Consider the following 16,941-nt stretch of genomic DNA (forward strand, 5'->3'; position numbering starts at 1 on the left):
AAACAAAGGTGTAGAGATTCAATAAGCAGCTCAATGCTATACAGCAAGGGAACACAGACCTGGGTATTAAACCCAGGGAGTGTGAATCTACAGTCCAGATTCTTAACCAAATTACATATTAAATAAGCAATCGTAAATGTGCTGAGTACACAAAATAAAAGTTCAGGATCCTTTACTAGGGAGACTAACTTAGACTAGGAGTCTATTATGATGTCAATAAAGACTAGTATTACCAGGTGTTTCCTGCTGGCCAAACATTCTACTAAATACATATTTTTTTAAGACCACAGCTATGGCATATGGAAGTTCCCAGGCTAGGGGTCAAACCAGAGCTGCAGGTGCCAGCATACAGCACAACCACAGCAATACCAGATCCGAGCTGCATCTGCGACCTACACCACACCTTGCGGCAATGCCAGATCCTTAACACACTGAGTGAGGCCAGGAATCAAATCTGCATCTTCATGGACATTATGTTGAATTCTTAACCCACTAAACCACAACAGGAACTTCTCTACTAAATAATTGATGGATTTTATCTCATTTAAATTTCCTATGTGGGAGCTATTATGATTATGTCCACTCTCAGATTAAGAAAGAGGCCGGAGGGTTAAGTAACATTTGCAACATTGTATAACTGTTAGTAATTGATAGACCCAGCATTTGAGCCCAGATAAATCTGACTCTACAGCCTGATTTACAGTATAATTCTGAATTACTATACTGTATTGTCTTTTGTAAAAATAACTACACTCCCTTGTTTAAAATATCATATGAGATCACTGACATGTGGAATCTAATAGAATTGACAAAATTGAACTTAAAAAACAGAAGTTGACTCAAAGATTTTAAAATCAAATTTATGTTTACAAAAGGGGAAATGTGGGGAGAGGAGGAATAAATTAGGGGGTTGGGATTGATATATATACACTACTATATATAAAATAGATGGGTAACAAGGACCTACTATATAGAACAGGAAAATTTACTAAACACTTTGTAATAACCTATATGGGAAAAGAATCTGATAAAAAAATGGATCAATGTATGTGTGTAATTGATTTACTTTGCTTTATGCCTGAAGTTAACAAAATCTGTAAGTCAACTATATCCAATAAATTAAAAAAAAAAAATCCTTCAGCAACTTCATGACCCCCAACCACCCAACATGGCTCTTCTCATCTGCTCCTCTTATTAGTCTTGCTCAAGATTCATGGAGCTGCAGATACTCTGCATTGCTATCTGCTCTTGCCATACCTTTGTTCATACTGATCTCTTTACCTGGAAAGTCATCCTTCTTGTCCTCACTCTCATCACCTCCAACAGAGCACAGAGTCTCACTTACAATCCCTGCCCAACCAGCTTCCTTCCATGAGACAAATCCAAGGCAAACCACACCCTCTGGCTCCCTGAAGCTTTACCCAGATCTGTCCAGTCAAAAACACTCCTGGTTTTCCCTGCCTGTCTTGCTAACTCTTATCTATATGCCTGGTCCAGATTATGATCTGCCTTTTATTGTTGTCTTTTCTTTTATAGATAACCTCTCACTTTAAATAACATGTATGATCTCTTTGAGGGCATACTTAGCATTTACAGAGAATTTGTTACAGGCTATTTTTTATTACCACTTTCTATTTTAATCTCATTAACACCCTGCAAAGTACAGGTGAAGGGCTGTAGATGGTGAAACTGATGGTTCAGGGAAGTGAGGTGACTCGTCCAAGATCCATAGGTAGTAAGTGGAGGAGTGCAGGCTTGAACTGGAGGTTTTCTGTTTCTAAATCTCCTGTTCTTCCCCCTACTTCATGCTTCTTTAGTGCTGATAGTATCTGAGTTAGTTCTAGAGTGTGAGTCTTGGCAGTGAGCGGACATGCAAAGGTGTCAGCTGAGTCTTGTATGGATTCACTGACAAAGTCCAAATAAGAATCTGGCTGAAAGCAGGGGAGGGAATGCGTAGAAAGTTCATGGGTGGTTCAGGCTCTGGAGGTGATTCCAGCAAAGGGTGACATGCCCAGGGGCTTGAGCAGAGCTTCAGGAAGTTGCCAACACCTGCCAAGAAAACCAAGGCTGTGCAGCTGTGGATATATTTGGCTTAGATAATCCAGAGGGTGGGGGGAAGAAAGCCAAACAGCAAGGCTCTGCTGGGTACCAGAGGCTGAGAGTGGGGAAGGGGGAGGTGGGAGGAATGAGCAGGGGGAGACGGAGAAGCAGGAGGGTTATGCAGGTTTTAATTATTCCTCCCATCTCATCATTTCCTTCTGAATTTGATCTCATCCTCTTGCTGGCTTCCGAGACGTTCAAGGTCCCTTGGTAGCTAAAGCTGGGAGCTGGAGACAAAGAGGCGTCTCTTCCACCATGGCCCAGCTCCCCACCACTTGCTGTTTCATCCTGGCAGGCCTGGGAGCCTGCGGTCCCTGCACAAGCTTGGCTGTGATCCTTCTAAGCTTTCTTCAAATGGCAATGTGTGGGTTGTGGAAGGTTTGCTCAGCTGTCTCTACTCCCCAAATCCTTGCTTGGAGAATGCCTGGCCAGACTGTCCCAAACAAGTTAGAAAACAGAGGACCAGGGATGCTAATGGTATGGTTAAATAAAGACTCCGAGGTCACATACCCTAATGGGATGAGTAAAGGCAGGGCTTTGAACCCCAGTATTTCCCATTCCACTGACAGAATATCAGGCCAGGGAGGAGTTTTAAGTACCATCTTGTTTCCTTTTCTTGCATTTTACAGCAAAGAAACCAAGGCCTGGAGAAGTAGAGATTGGCCTAAAGTCATGGTGAATTTGTAGCAGAGATAGAACCTGATCTTGTTATCCAATATTTTCTCTGTCTACCACATTCTGTGGCTGCAAATTTGAAATAATTCTGCCCAACCCCTTCCTGCCTGAGTGATGTTCAGGTGGAAACGTAAACTCCCTCAGCTTTAGTTTCCCTTAAATTTAAAATGGGTGAGATGCCTGGATCTACTACATGCGGTCATAGAAGTAAATGAAGTGATGATTTGAAAAGCACTCAGCACTGGGGCCTGGCACTTAGCAATGTTCTGTCAGTGGTACTTACTCTCAGTGACATGATTATTGCAATCACTGGGAAGCTTGTACAACAGGGTCTATATGGACTCAGTGAGAGTGTGAAAAAGTATTCCTGACCCCTCTGGGAAGCCTGTGTCATCCATCACCCACCTCCAGGTAAGCATCAATGGCTCTAAGGCCCAACTCAGGTAGCTCTTCCCTAAGATATCCCCTTCCTGGCACCGCATCCCATGTCCGCCTTGGGGTACATGTCTACCCTTTCCCAGAGCATCTAGTGCAAACCTCATGAAGACTCTTACCACACAGCATTTCATATTTCATCTTCTTGGTAGTGTCTCACTACCATCAAACTGGGGGGGGGGGAAGGTGGAGACAGAGTTTTACCCCTCTTTGCCTTCCAAGCATCTGAGCATGCCACAGAGAAGATGATGTGCTCTATTTGTTGACCACAGGATGGAAGGGAAGAAAACAAGCACTATATATGAGTAAGGAAGTGGTGTTTTTATTGATTTTTAACTATTTAACTTCTTCCTTCTGGCTAAGCCTCTCTAAAACTGTACCTTTTACTAACCTGGCCGTGCCCACTAAGGTCTCTTTTCAACCTCTTTATTGTCTTAATAAATAATAAGCACGCTGTACAAATAGAAAGGGAGAAACACAGCATTCCCATAGTAAGACTTATTCTCACGACAGGCCAAAGGTGCCCACACTCATCAGCTCCACTAACACTCTTCTGAGGCAAGGAGTGTTAACACCGATTTTGGATGAAAAAAGTAAGAATCGGGGGAGTGAATCAATGTGCCCAAGGTTACAACACTAGAAATCAGAAGAACTGGGAGCAGAACTCACATCCCTGGGCCACAGATCAGGGCACCTAACCTCTGTACCATACTTCCTTTTCTCTCCCAGCCCCAACCACTGCCTCAACCCAACACCGCTTTGTGAACACCAAGCCGACAATGATGGAACATCTAACTCTACAGTCCTCAGCGCCGTCTCACTGAAGCTCCTGCCTGCCATCTCTCCTCCGAGCCAAAAAGTCAAAGTGGCCTTCTGTTCACAACAGCAGAACGGAATTATTAGTGAGAATAAATTTAATTCCCCTACCCCTTGCAACCATCCTCTGCCCCCAGCTCCTACTGGTATGTTTTTGGACTTGATCTGCTATCAAAACATGGAAATTAGTCTCCAATTTTGGATGTCAAACTCAGTTATCCCTTTTGTTAAGAAGGGAAATTAGTAACAATTCATCCTGGTCAGAAGCCAAGCTAGCATCTTAGCACAGTGTCATTAAAAGTCCCAACCCAACTGGCTACTGTGATATTTTTAAAAGCTTGAACATGTTTGGCTGTTTAGAATGGTTTTCCAGGGTTTGCTTTCCCTCAAACCCCTTGTCACTTTTAACCTGGGGATCAGTTACTATTTAAGGAGGAAATGGCTTAAAGCCATTTTTCTCCTTCCATGTTTTTGTGGATTTAGACTTTCCTAATGAAGAGCTGTGAGGAAAAAAAAAACAACAACAACAACAAAAAAAAACAGATTCCACTCTAGGGCCTATCTGTAGCCCCCAGAACCAGCTCCAGGCCATTGCTAAGCAAGTTGTCCATTAAGTCCAAGAAGAGGGAGAAGGGAAAAAAAGTTTTCACAGTTTATAATTATATTACCAGTTTCATTACAGATCTCATTTGAATTCTGACTGAAACCTAGCTTTGCCTTCTCCCGCACTCTCTCACATATAGTTATTAAATCTGGGTTGGAGTTCAACCTATTCTTCCTGATTTCAGCATATTAATATGGTTTATTGGTATTTCATTGCCACCTCCCCCCTGAGGGTTCTGAATCTCAGCTCAATTTATATTTTCCCCTCTTCCTGGGCTCTGGGATAAAGCTTGTTTCACTTTGGTGTTGAGGGAGGGGAGAGATGTGAGTTTGATTGGAGTTTCTTATCTTTGGGGATGGGAATAAAAACCCTGGGGATTGGAGTCAATCATAAGACGAGGAGGCAGCCTCAGATTTCTTGCACTGTCATTCACCCAGAATGTATCTTCTTAGGGCAGCTGGATGCACCTGCCAGCCCTTTCTCCCTTCGTTCATTTCACAGTCATAATTATTTTATGTATCTACTGAGTCAGAGCCTTCGTTAGGCTTCACAATAATTTAGGACACGAATAAACTGTGGCTTTGTCCTTGAGGAAATTTAAGTCTAGCGATGAAGATCACTTTGCATTTATTTATTCATCTTCATTCAACCAAAGCTTTTGGGGGTCACCAACTCTGCTTTGGATGCTGTCCCAGGTTCTGAATATAATGTGTAAAACAAACAAATATGATCTCTATCCTTATGAAGCTCACAACCAAGTGGGAGAGCCCAACATTAACTAGATAAGAATATAATTATAAACAGAAATATGTGCAACCAAGGAATAGAGTAAGACTCAAGGAGAAAGAATATTATGGGCTAAAAGAGACTGGGATATGAAAAAGGAAGGTTTAACCCTGGAGGTCAAATAGAATTTGCCCTGAGGAAACTAAGGAGGGGGGGGAGAAATTTTCAGACATGTGCAAAGGCCCTGAGGCAGGAGACAGCCACGGATAGCTAAGAAAAAAGCCATGTAGAGAGAGTGGTATGAAGTGAAGCTAGAGAGGCAGGCAGGGGTTTGATATTGGTGTTACTTAAAGCCCATGTTGAAGAGTTCAGTCTTTATAACAAGTACAGTAAGAAGTACCTGAACAGTTTTATGGGAAGATGTGAAATGCTGAGATTTTTCATTTTAAACAACTGTTCTGTTTATGATGTTGAGAAAAGATTGGAAGAAGGTCCAGTTTTAATGCAGGAGCTAGTTCTTAGGACTACGGCAGGTGTTCCAGTGACACATACACAACACCAATGGCGGTAGAAGGTAGACTGTGAGGTTGTTAAAAAGGTGCAAATATAGTTCTATGATGTTTCAAGGAAGGAGAGATTATTTCTGACAGGTGTTTTCTTTGAAGAAGTTTTGAGTTTTGGTTAAAGAAGGTTTTCTGATGAAAGGAGGACATTCAGTTAGGTCTTAGAGATGGGTGGGGTTGGTGCAATACATGGAATAAGGAAGGGTACTCATGAAAGAGAGCTTAAGCAAACATAGAGGGGGAGGCAGATACAACATAAGGCGGCCTGGTTGTCTAAATGGCATTAAATGTATGCAAAGGACTTAAGGACAGAAAAGGCACAGGTCATAGTGCAGGGCACTTTTATACCTGAACGCATTCCAGGGTACTCAAAGCTCTGAACTAAAATCTAAGTGTTTTTTGTTTTTTTTGTTTTTGTTTTGTTGTTGTTGTTGTTGTTTTTTTTTTTTTTTGTCTTTTTGCCTTTTCTAGGGCCACTCCCGCGGCATATGGAGGTTCCCAGGCTAGGGGTCAAATCGGAGCTGTAGCCGCCTGCCTACGCCAGAGCCACAGCAACGTGGAATCCAAGCCATGTCTGCAACCTACACCACAGCTCACGGCAACGCCAGATCCTTAACCCACTGAGCAAGGCCAGGGATCAAACTCACAACCTCATGGTTCCTAGTCAGATTTGTTAACCACTGAGCCACGATGGGAACTCCAAATCTGAGCATTTTAAAACAAAGCTCTGGATGACTCCACAGAGGAAGATATTCAAGGAACTACTCATTTTTTTAAGACAAGCTGCTTGGCGGTTTGTGGCTAAGCAATCACCTTCAGTATGATGTAATTTTCACTTCCAAGAGTTGAAAATACTCCTCCCATGTATTCAAATCACAGCAAACTTGCTCTGAATTCAATTATGAACCTCATTCCTCATTAATGGCTCAGCCACACGTTAGCATACTCTCTTGGGTTGAAAGACATAAAGTGGGGGCACAAGTAAATAAATGTAGAACAAGAGTCATTGTTCATAATTTTGTGTTCAAAAGCAGCTACACATGTGGCATATTAATGAAACAGGCTGTCCTAATGATGAACATTTCTGCTTGATGATTTCATAATCCCCAGCTCCTCAGCCATAGGGACCAGAGACGACTTGAATACCACCCTAGTCCAACCCAAAAGTCAATGCTAACACATCAACTTGACCTTAACAAACAGACATTCTGGGATCACTATTTATGTAATGAGAATAACAACATAAAATAAACAGTGTGTGTCTGTGTGTGTCTGTGTCTGTCTGTGTATGGGGCAGCGTACTTAGCCAAAGTGTTCAAGAGGCATCCTTAGCCATCACCCATTCCTGAGTCTCAATCCTTTTCTAAGCCTAGGCAAAGAACAGGTGACACTCAGATGAGCTAGTAAAGAATAAGCAAACATACTCTAAAGGTCTTAAAATGCTAACAGTTTAAAAATTTATATTTCGATAAAATGGCTCTGAACCAAAATATTATGTACCCCAGGCGAACACATTCCTTTGCTTTTCTTCTATGGCTCCATAGAAATGTGGTTATCTATTTTCAGGAAATTCCCTATGATGGGGAACTCATTACCTTGCAGTGACCCCCTTCTAATATTTAAAAAAAATGCCATCACAACTACTAACATATATACAATTTATTGAGCCATTACTAGGTCTCAGGTACTGAGCTAAAAGCTTTATGAGCGTTATTTCATTTATTCTCAATAACTATGAAATAAGCACTGCCATTATCACCACTTTATAGATCGTGAGAATAAAGCTTAGAAAGTGAAGACATCTTGAGACTAAGGTTCAATCTTCTGTATCTGACCACCCTCTTCACCCACATAGTTCTCATTTTGCTTCTTGGGGACTTCCAGAACAAGCCTGCTCCCTTTTCAAGACAAGTGATGATTATCATGGTCATTTTTGTGGGGTCATGGCACATGGGAGAACCTTGGATGAGAGGCTCAGGTAGACTTGGGCTTTCATTTCTTTCTTCACTTCTGTGTGTGAATCTGGCCAAATCACTTAACATCTCTAAAACTTACCTTCCATGTGTTGCGAAATGAGGATGTTAAATCCTGCTTCACAGTTCTGCTATAAGAATTGACTTAGCATCTCCATGTAAAGTCTTCTGAACACTGCCATGGTCATGACAGATATGCTCAATAATACTAAGCTCACTTATTGTTTGAATTCCTTCAACACTTATTAGAGAATGATTCTCCTCCACCCTTTCCTTAAAAGATCCTTAGGTAATCAATGTTTTCCCAACCTCCTGACTCTAATTCCTCTACTTTGGATGCCTTCCAATAGATCATTCACCTTCTTAAAGTACAACAACCAGAACAAAATAGAACAGAGAACTCTAGGGGTAGCGTTATCTATCTAAAGAGGAACCATTTCACCCACTTAATCTAAATAGCATATTCCTTTAAAAGTTGTCTCTTCTACTAGCTTACAGTAGGGCCATAATATTGGGTGAAGATATCCTGACACACCCTGGGAGCCTCAAGGGATGAACAAATGAACGTCTCAACTCATACAAGTGTTTAATGTTAACTGATACCATTCCTCAATAATGCTACCGGCATGGCAATTTGGATAAAGCTCAAATCCGTATGGTAAGAGCCGATTTCTTATAATACTAGTAGTGGAACATTTACATGGTATTTGGTGCTATGGACAGTCACTGGAATGGTACCATGAGGCAGCTCCATTACCATGGCTTTGACCAAGTAAAAGATGAAAGAAACCAAAACTCCTTATCAGGGTTCCAAGATGTCTCAAGGAGTTATTAATCTGTTAGATGAAAGGAAAGTAACACCAAGATAGAGATGCAGTTCTCAAACTTCTGTTATGGGATCGCCTCAAGTCTTGTTAACAGTATTACTACTTGGGCTCCACTCCTAGACAACATGATATCATATGTCTGGGATCATCAGCCCAGAGAACACAAATGTAGATCATTTACAGGCCACAGTTAAAAAACAAATGCCAAATTCAGTAAATCTGGACACAAACTTGGCCCATCTCTTTGATACGTGCTTAGCAGAGCAAAAAGCCACCTATGGCTTTGAGAAGGCTGAGACAAAGGAAGGAAGATATTTGCCAAGGCTTGGATGGGGACTCTGTTAGTATTTACTGCTCTTGCCAGCTGGGCTCTGGACAAGTTCTATATCATGCTGACCTTTCCTTGTAATGGGCAGTAAGCATCAAGTACAACTATGTCATAACACAAGTGCAGAATTCATTTTCTTCCTAAAGATCGAACCCATTACTCAGCCACCTCTAATACTTCAGCACCATGGACAGCACAATGCACTAGGCTGGCTGAGAGCTCTTGTCTACTAAGGAATGGCAGGTTAAAGTGCATGGGGGAGGATGAGACAGGTCAGAGCTGCCTTGGCCATGGTCCTTGGGTGGCCTTGTCTCAATGGGTTTCCTCCTATTTTCCAGGGGCTGTTCTTATCCTGATAATGTTGCTCTTTATAACTCAGACAGTGGCCTTGGGTGGGTGCCTATATTTTGATCTGGATGTACCAATATATGTAAAAAAAATCATTGAATCATACCCATGCAATTTGCATTCTTTATCAATGTTGTATCTTAATGCATATATAAATGTGAATGTCAAGTTATAATAAGGGTTCAAGGAATAGGCACCATCACTTCCCCTCCTGTCTCCTTGCATTAACACTCTCATATCTCCAGAAATCAGAGCTAGAAACTCACTAAGTCTATATTTGTTAGATCATGCTCCACCCCCAGGGAAAGCTAGATTCTATACATTTTCAAGTCCTCATTTCTTTATCTGTTAAATGGGGATAATAAAGATCACTTTGGGAGTCCCCATGTGGACTAGTGGTTAAGGATCCAGAATTGTCACACCTGCCCTGGGAATTTCTGCATGCCTTGGGTGCAGCCACCAAAAAAAAAAAAAAAAAAAAAAAAAATTAAAAAAAGACTTTAAAGACTTGCTGGGAGAATGAAGACATGTTGGGAGAATGGAATGATCGATGCACAAAGATTATCCACCCACAAGAGGCAATGGGATTGTGCTGTAGAAGGTCTGCCTGGTAAGAACTATTAGACAACTTTCCACCTTACTTCAGGTAGTGGATGTCCTCTGGATTCCTACTGGTCCTCAGAAGATTGAGGGTCTTCAAGTGTTAATGTCTTCCACTGGGAATCACTTCCATGGGCTAGGGGTTTGGGGAGCTTATGATGGACTTTTTGTTCCATTTTCCTGAGACTAGCTACTCTTGTCTATATCCTATCCTTTCTTATCCTATCCTTCTTGTTCTATCATGGTCCAGCTTCTGATGTCTCTTACTTTATCGATCATCTTAGCAGTAAGTGTAATGACAACTCTTATTTATTAAGCCATCACAATGCTTTAGATACTCTATTGGTATTTCATACATATGATATCATTCAATCTTTTCAAAATAATCCCCATATTATAGATGAGAAAAATGAGATTCAGGGAGCTTAACAGATACCTCTGTGTTTCATAGCACCTCAGCAATAGAACTGAGATTGGTACCCAAACATCTCATTTTAAAGGATATATTCCTTATCAGAGTATTGTAACATGTGAGGGAAGAGGGTTCCATTATGGCTTGAGACTGAGACCCTTTGGGCTAAGTCCTCCTAACATTACCTCCTCTGTTTATTACATTGCGTCTCTGATATACGCGCACTACATAGTTATTTCCAATTTTTTAAATTTCTATGCACTCTTTGCCTTGGTTTTCCTTTACTCAGTCTCCCTTTTCTGCTTAGAGATCCAGTAAAAGAATCCTGAAAAACTTCCCATGATTTCTGCTTTATTTGGAGCCCATTCATTCAACATTTACTGAGCATCTACTATGAGCCAAGCAGTGTGTTTGTCACAAGGGATAATCTTTGCCTTCACAGAGATTCCAGTCTAGAGGCAGAAACAGACTTTACATGTACTTGTGGAGTTTTAAGTTTATGATTGAAGTCAGAGTAGGAATTATCAAGAAAGGGCACCTTTTAATTCATCACACTTTTGTCTATCCTTCGATGCCATTACAATAGTTCTGCTGTTATTTTGGGTGATCCTATGATTTTTCTATTTCTCAACTACATGCTATCTAAAAAACTGATAAATATGGAATTGTAGGCTTTACAATAATCCTATAGGTAGGTATTACCACCATTTCCATTTTAAAGATGCAGAGACTGAGACTCAGAGCAGTAACTCACTTGGCTACAGAAGTGGCAGGTAACAGGATAAGTATTTGAATTTATATTTGTATTATCCTATAGTCTCTGCTCTTAGCCATTAAACTATTTATCTTTTTTTTTTTTTGGTCTTTCTGCCATTTTCTAGGGCTGTTCCCATGGCATATGGAGGTTCCCAGGCTAGGGGTCTAATCGGAGTTGTAGCCACCAGCCTACGCCAGAGCCACAGCAACTCAGGATCTGAGCCGTGTCTGCGACCTACCCCACAGCTCATAGCAACGCAGGATCCTTAACCCACTGAGCAAGGCCAGGGATCGAACCTGTAACCTCCTGGTCCCGAGTCAGATTTGTTAACAACTGAGCCGCGACAGGAACTCCTATTTATCATGATTTTGAGCACATTACTCAGCCTCTCAGGAGTTCCATCTCTACAGGCCTGACAATAAATGTTCAAAATTGGAATGTCTCTAAGACCTAACATCCTACAGTTAGTGCATAGTGAATGGTAGTGATGAAAGATAAGTTCGCATGCCTTCAGTGGTGGTCAACATTTGCCTTATTGGTTTCCCAAGCTCACTGTGCATCATTCTTACTCTCTTTTCCTATGTTCCAACCAGCCTGTTTCTGATAATTTCTTCAGTCCCAGGCTCCATAAGCCTACAAGCCTAGCTACTATGGTAAATTGTGTTTCTTCTACATCCTTCCACTAACCCTCTGCTATTCTAAATGTATTTGCATATTCTCCTGTCTTCTGGGCACACATATGAGTTGATAGGGATGAACCCAAAGTCTTGTGCTTACGTCACAAAATCAACTGAGTGTATACAAGATGAGAAATACCAAACTTATCTGCAGTTCAACTGAAAAACAAGAATAAAAATAAAATATAAAATTAACTAGTCAATGTAACACAAAAGAAATAGACTCACAGAGAACAAATGAATGGTTACCAGAGAGGAAAGGGAAGTGGGTATGGGCAAATGGGGCAGGAGATTAAGGGGTACAAACTACTACATTTAAAATAAATCAGCTTCAAGGATATATAGTATGCCACAGGGAGCTGAGCCAATATTTTATAATAGCTATTAAAAAAAGGAATATAACTTTTAAAAATTGTGAACCACTATGCTGTACATCTGAAACTTACATAACTTTGCAATCAACTATGCTTCCATAAAAAAAATTTTTAAATGCTTTTTCAAAGTAGGGGCTAGTTCACGATGGTGATGTAGGAGCAATCACGGGATGCTTTAACAGAAATCTAGATGTTTCAGAGAAAGGTGAAAGACCCACTCTGGAAAGAAGATGCAGTAGAGGTGCTAAGTTCTACATTTTGTAACTTAAAAATCAAAGATAAAATTGAGCTGCATCAAGATAAGGCTAACAAATATGGAATAAGGATCTCAAAAACATTCAAGGCATATCCAATCAGAAAAAGATTTTAAAAATAATAATGGTACTAATATGGTGCTAGGACGTCAGAAGGGGGTTACCCGGACAGTCAGGGGCGCTCACCTGGGCAGAGTGTAAAGAAGCTGAAGGCACTGGAAACACTTTCTAGTTTGATCTGGGTGAACTCATGTAAAAATTCATTAAGCTGCATACTTAATACGTCTTCTTGATTGTATAGATGATAACTTCCAATATATTTAAAAGAATAATGCTAAGCGTTTGGACAAGTGTAAGGGGGAAGCAGGTGCCATCACATCCTGCTGGGGTAGGTAAACTGGCACAATTTTTCTGGAGGGCACTTTAGCAATTCATATCAAGCATCTCTATCAGTTTCTTGGACCATGCTTTGTGCATGAGTATAGTGACTCCAGTGTCTCATTAATTCAAATTAATTGGGTGAAGAGTAAATGGCAGAATAGAACATGCTTGTAAAGTACATTTACAGGGAAGGAGATATGGCTACAATCCAGGACATCCAGGAAATTCCAACAAAGCTCATACAGCCTTCTCCGTCATATTTTTTTGATGAGCAAAGACTATCTCTTGAGGGGGGATATTTTTAGTTAGGAATTGGATGCATAAGCATAGTAAGAAATACTAGGTTTTCTGAAGTAGCCCCATCTTTCTGCACTCACATTTGAATTCTTTACTAATGAACCTTATTTTTGCCCATGGAATAAAAGAAGTCTTTAGTTCCATTCAAGTAGTCTAATATTAGAAGTGAAAAAGACCTCTTTCAAGGTCTTTGGATGCTTCCTCTCCCCCCCACCCCTCTGGTAAATCATTCTGAGGTTAGGCCATGCATTGGGATTATTTGGCCAGGCAGGGGTACAAGGTGACAAGGAGGTGTGAGGCATCTCCGATGCTTAGCCCTTACCGTCTGCAATGAAGTGCTCGGGCACGTGCAGAGTCACCTTCACAGTGAGTGGACAGGACATCTGACTGCCACACACCATAGCCAGGATGCAGGAGCTCACGGCGATCAGCGTCAGGGCCGTCTTGTTCACTGGGCTTTTCAGCAAACCTAATAATACAAACACATACAAAGACACAGAGGTCCATGAGGTGAGGCAATAGGAAAAGCACGGAATTTGGGAATCCTGTTATTGTCCAAATGGGAAGCTGGAAAAAAGAAACCACATTTTCCAATTTCTGTGCTTGCAGTGACATCTCAGCGGTTCCTTTTTGAGTCTTTGGTTAACTCTCTGCAAAATGGGCTTATTATCCCTTCTGGTGTAGATGAAAAAAGACAAACTTCCTCAAAATTGTGGCAATTCTCACTCCTCTCCTCTCAATCAGGCTGCTCATTTTTGATCATAATTAGATGACATTAAACTTTCTACTCACTTTAGAAGTAATGGAGAAGACACCATGGTGTTGAATAGGTAGGGCCTAGGAAAAACAGCATGAGCTGTGGAGTTTGACAATCTTGGGTTCGAATTTGGGTTTTAGTCCTCATTGGCTGTGTGACCTGTTTCATTCTCTGAGCCTCAATTTTCTTACGTGTACAAAGAGGATAATATGAACAGCTCACAGGCTGTTGAGATGATTATGTGGCATTGTGTGTATTCAATGCCTATCACCTAGAAGGACTTCACAGTCTGTTAGGGCTTCATCAGTTCAAATTAATTTCCTCAGCATTGATTGGTGACCTGCTTTGTGACACACACATAAAGAATAAGAAAGTTCTTGCTCCTTAGGAGCTTACAAGCCGGGGGCAAAGGCAGGCTTATCCACAGAGAATTAGAATCCAAAGCAAGTAGTACTAAGAGCTAGTAGTGAGGGCATAGGATGGGGAAGGGAGCTTTGCCTGGAGAGACAATTTTATGAATGCCGTAGAATGAGGAGATTGGATCTTCATGGTAAAGAGAGCACTGGGCCAGCAAAGAAATTCTAAGGACTACGTCCTGAGGTCCCACTGGATCTCATTCTAGGCTTTGCTATTCACATCTAATTTCAAGGCTTTGATTGGCGTTTTTATTTTTATTATTTTTTACTTTTTGTCTCTTTAAGGCTGCACCCGTGGCATATAGAGGTTCCCATGCTAGGGGTCCAATCAGAGCTGCAGCCGCTGGCTTATACCACAGCCACAGCAATGTGGGATCCAAGCTGTGTCTGCGACCTACACTACAACTCAAGGCAATGCCAGGTCCTTAACCCACTGAGCAAGGCCAGGGATGGAACTTGCCTTCTCATGGATGCTAGTCAGGTTCATTAACCACTGAGCCATGATGGGAACTCCTAGCATTTTTAGAGCAATGCTTTCAAAATTTCTATTATCCACTGTGTCCTCATTTGCGACAAAGCTTTATGCCCAAACCTCCTAGATATCTCTATATGGATATCCCAGGGGCATGACAAAACAACACGTTCAAAATTGGATACATTATCTTCTGCTTAAAACCTCCTCCTCCTGGGCTCCCCAAAGTATTGAAAGCACCACCATTTAAACGGAAATGTAGATGTCATCTTCCAGTCTTCTGTCTTCCTCTTCCACAGCACCTAAATAGCACACAATCCTGTGTATTTTATGCCCTTAGTATCTTCCCTCTTTCTGCTCATCTCTTCTATTGTGTTTGCTTAGAGAGACATGTGAGCACATCCTCCCATCTCACTCCCTGGTGGAACACCTTGAGCTGTTATACTGCATCTGGCCACAGGATGTGGTCCATGCTGATTAGCCTGGCATCTGCAGCCTTCATGGTGGGTCTCTACCCTCACACCTCCTACTGCTCTCTCCTACCCAGCCCAGGGGCTGGCAGAGCTGCAATACTGCAGTGCTGCCACAGTGAGCGCTCTACATCAGGTTGGTATTAGCAAAGGAGTTATTTTCTATAGAAATCCCCTTGTTTCCATGTCTCCCATCAGTCAGTGAGATTTATTATAAATTAATTTATAGTTAATTAATTATAAATCCACTAGGGAGGCACACTGCCTACATTTGTTGTGTTTCCTAAAATTCTCTTATTCAAATGCTAGAGACTAGTAACGATAGTAAACTCCTTGAGAGCAGGCACTGTGTGTTTTCCTCACCACTGTATCCCAAGGCCTGGCACAGTGTCTGGCATGTGGTAACATCTCAATAAATGCATCATAACTTCCAGAAGTGATAATAGCAATATTAGCAACCAGACACAGGCACTGAGCTATCAAAAGGCATGTCAACCAAACACAACCAACGTGGCCAAAGGGATGGATCCTAATGGAACAAGTGCCCTTGACAGCTCACTTTGGGATTTTTGTATGGATATCTCTTTTTCTTAATAAACAGTGAGCTGCTTGAGGGAAGGGAATCCTATCTTCACCATCTTTATGACTCTCCTGCCAAGTTCACTGCTTGGTACCTAGAAACTGCTTAATTTAAGAATAGGGGCTTTGTCTTTACTGCCAGTCTTAGAACAAGGCATAGCCTATGGTAGGGACAACTTATATATTTGTGATTGTTACGGCTGGTGAATATTAGTTAAACCGAGAAGCAGTTAAGATAAAAGATGGTTTTGGGGTCAGAAGATGGGAAATCTCTAAACTGAAAATGACCACATAAAAAAAGGAACATGTTTTCTCTCTCATCTGGGAGCCACAGAAGCTGTTTCAAACTCTGAGGATATCAATAGTTTTGTAACGGAATAGCAGAAGCAAGCTAACATCAGTGTTTTCTACCAGAAAGGGTATGGACCTGGGTTGGTGCCTCTCATTGGTCTTTCCTAAAAATGTCAACATATTACTCCCAGCCTAGATATGTAACTAACACACACACACACACAGACACACAGACACACACACACTCTCCCAGATAACAGTTAGCAGCACTGAGTTTCCACTCTAGACTCTGTGGGTTCTGTGATGATGGAAAGAACATGTAAAGATGAGACCACCATGAAGAAACTCTTGGGAAGGTAACCCAGGTCCAGGGTGTGAGATGTGAAAAGTGGTTAGAGGCACCTGACATTGGTGAGGTGGATACCCTGGATGGGTAACAGTGCCCTGCGAGTCCCTGAGAAGGCATCTCAGACTGGCCTGTTGCAGCAGAAACACAAGTGATTAAGACAACTCTTTTGCAAATTAACAAACTGCCAAAGATACCACCCATGCTCCACAGGGCTGATTTCTGGTTAGGAGAAGAGGGTTGGGGGGCAGCAGTGGGATTGCTCAAACTAGCTGCCTGGGTTCATGCTGTGCTAACTGTATTCCCTACATCATTTAAATCTTCACAGTAATCCAGGGTCTTTGGGAGTCAGTGGGGTAGAGAGTGAAGTCACATAAGCTCTTTGGCCCTTAGTTTTATCATCTGGAGAATAGAAATAAAACAACAGGAGTTCATGCCGTGGCTCAGTGATTAACGAATCCAA

The 16,941-nt window shown here is 41.6% G+C and overlaps 1 protein-coding gene across 3 annotated transcripts in view; it reads right to left on the reverse strand.

The window, feature by feature from the left end:
* Positions 1-16,941, reverse strand: part of ASTN2 (astrotactin 2) — a 912,080-nt gene that overhangs the window by 538,840 nt on the left and 356,299 nt on the right. For all 3 annotated transcript variants that reach the window (XM_047768264.1, XM_047768263.1, XM_047768262.1), the window contains one exon: positions 13,470-13,616. In XM_047768264.1, the coding sequence (XP_047624220.1) occupies positions 13,470-13,616 (147 nt within the window). The remainder of the gene's footprint in view (positions 1-13,469; positions 13,617-16,941) is intronic.

The sequence above is a fragment of the Phacochoerus africanus genome, chromosome 2 (genome assembly GCF_016906955.1).
Source record: "Phacochoerus africanus isolate WHEZ1 chromosome 2, ROS_Pafr_v1, whole genome shotgun sequence".
Taxonomy (NCBI): domain Eukaryota; kingdom Metazoa; phylum Chordata; class Mammalia; order Artiodactyla; family Suidae; genus Phacochoerus; species Phacochoerus africanus.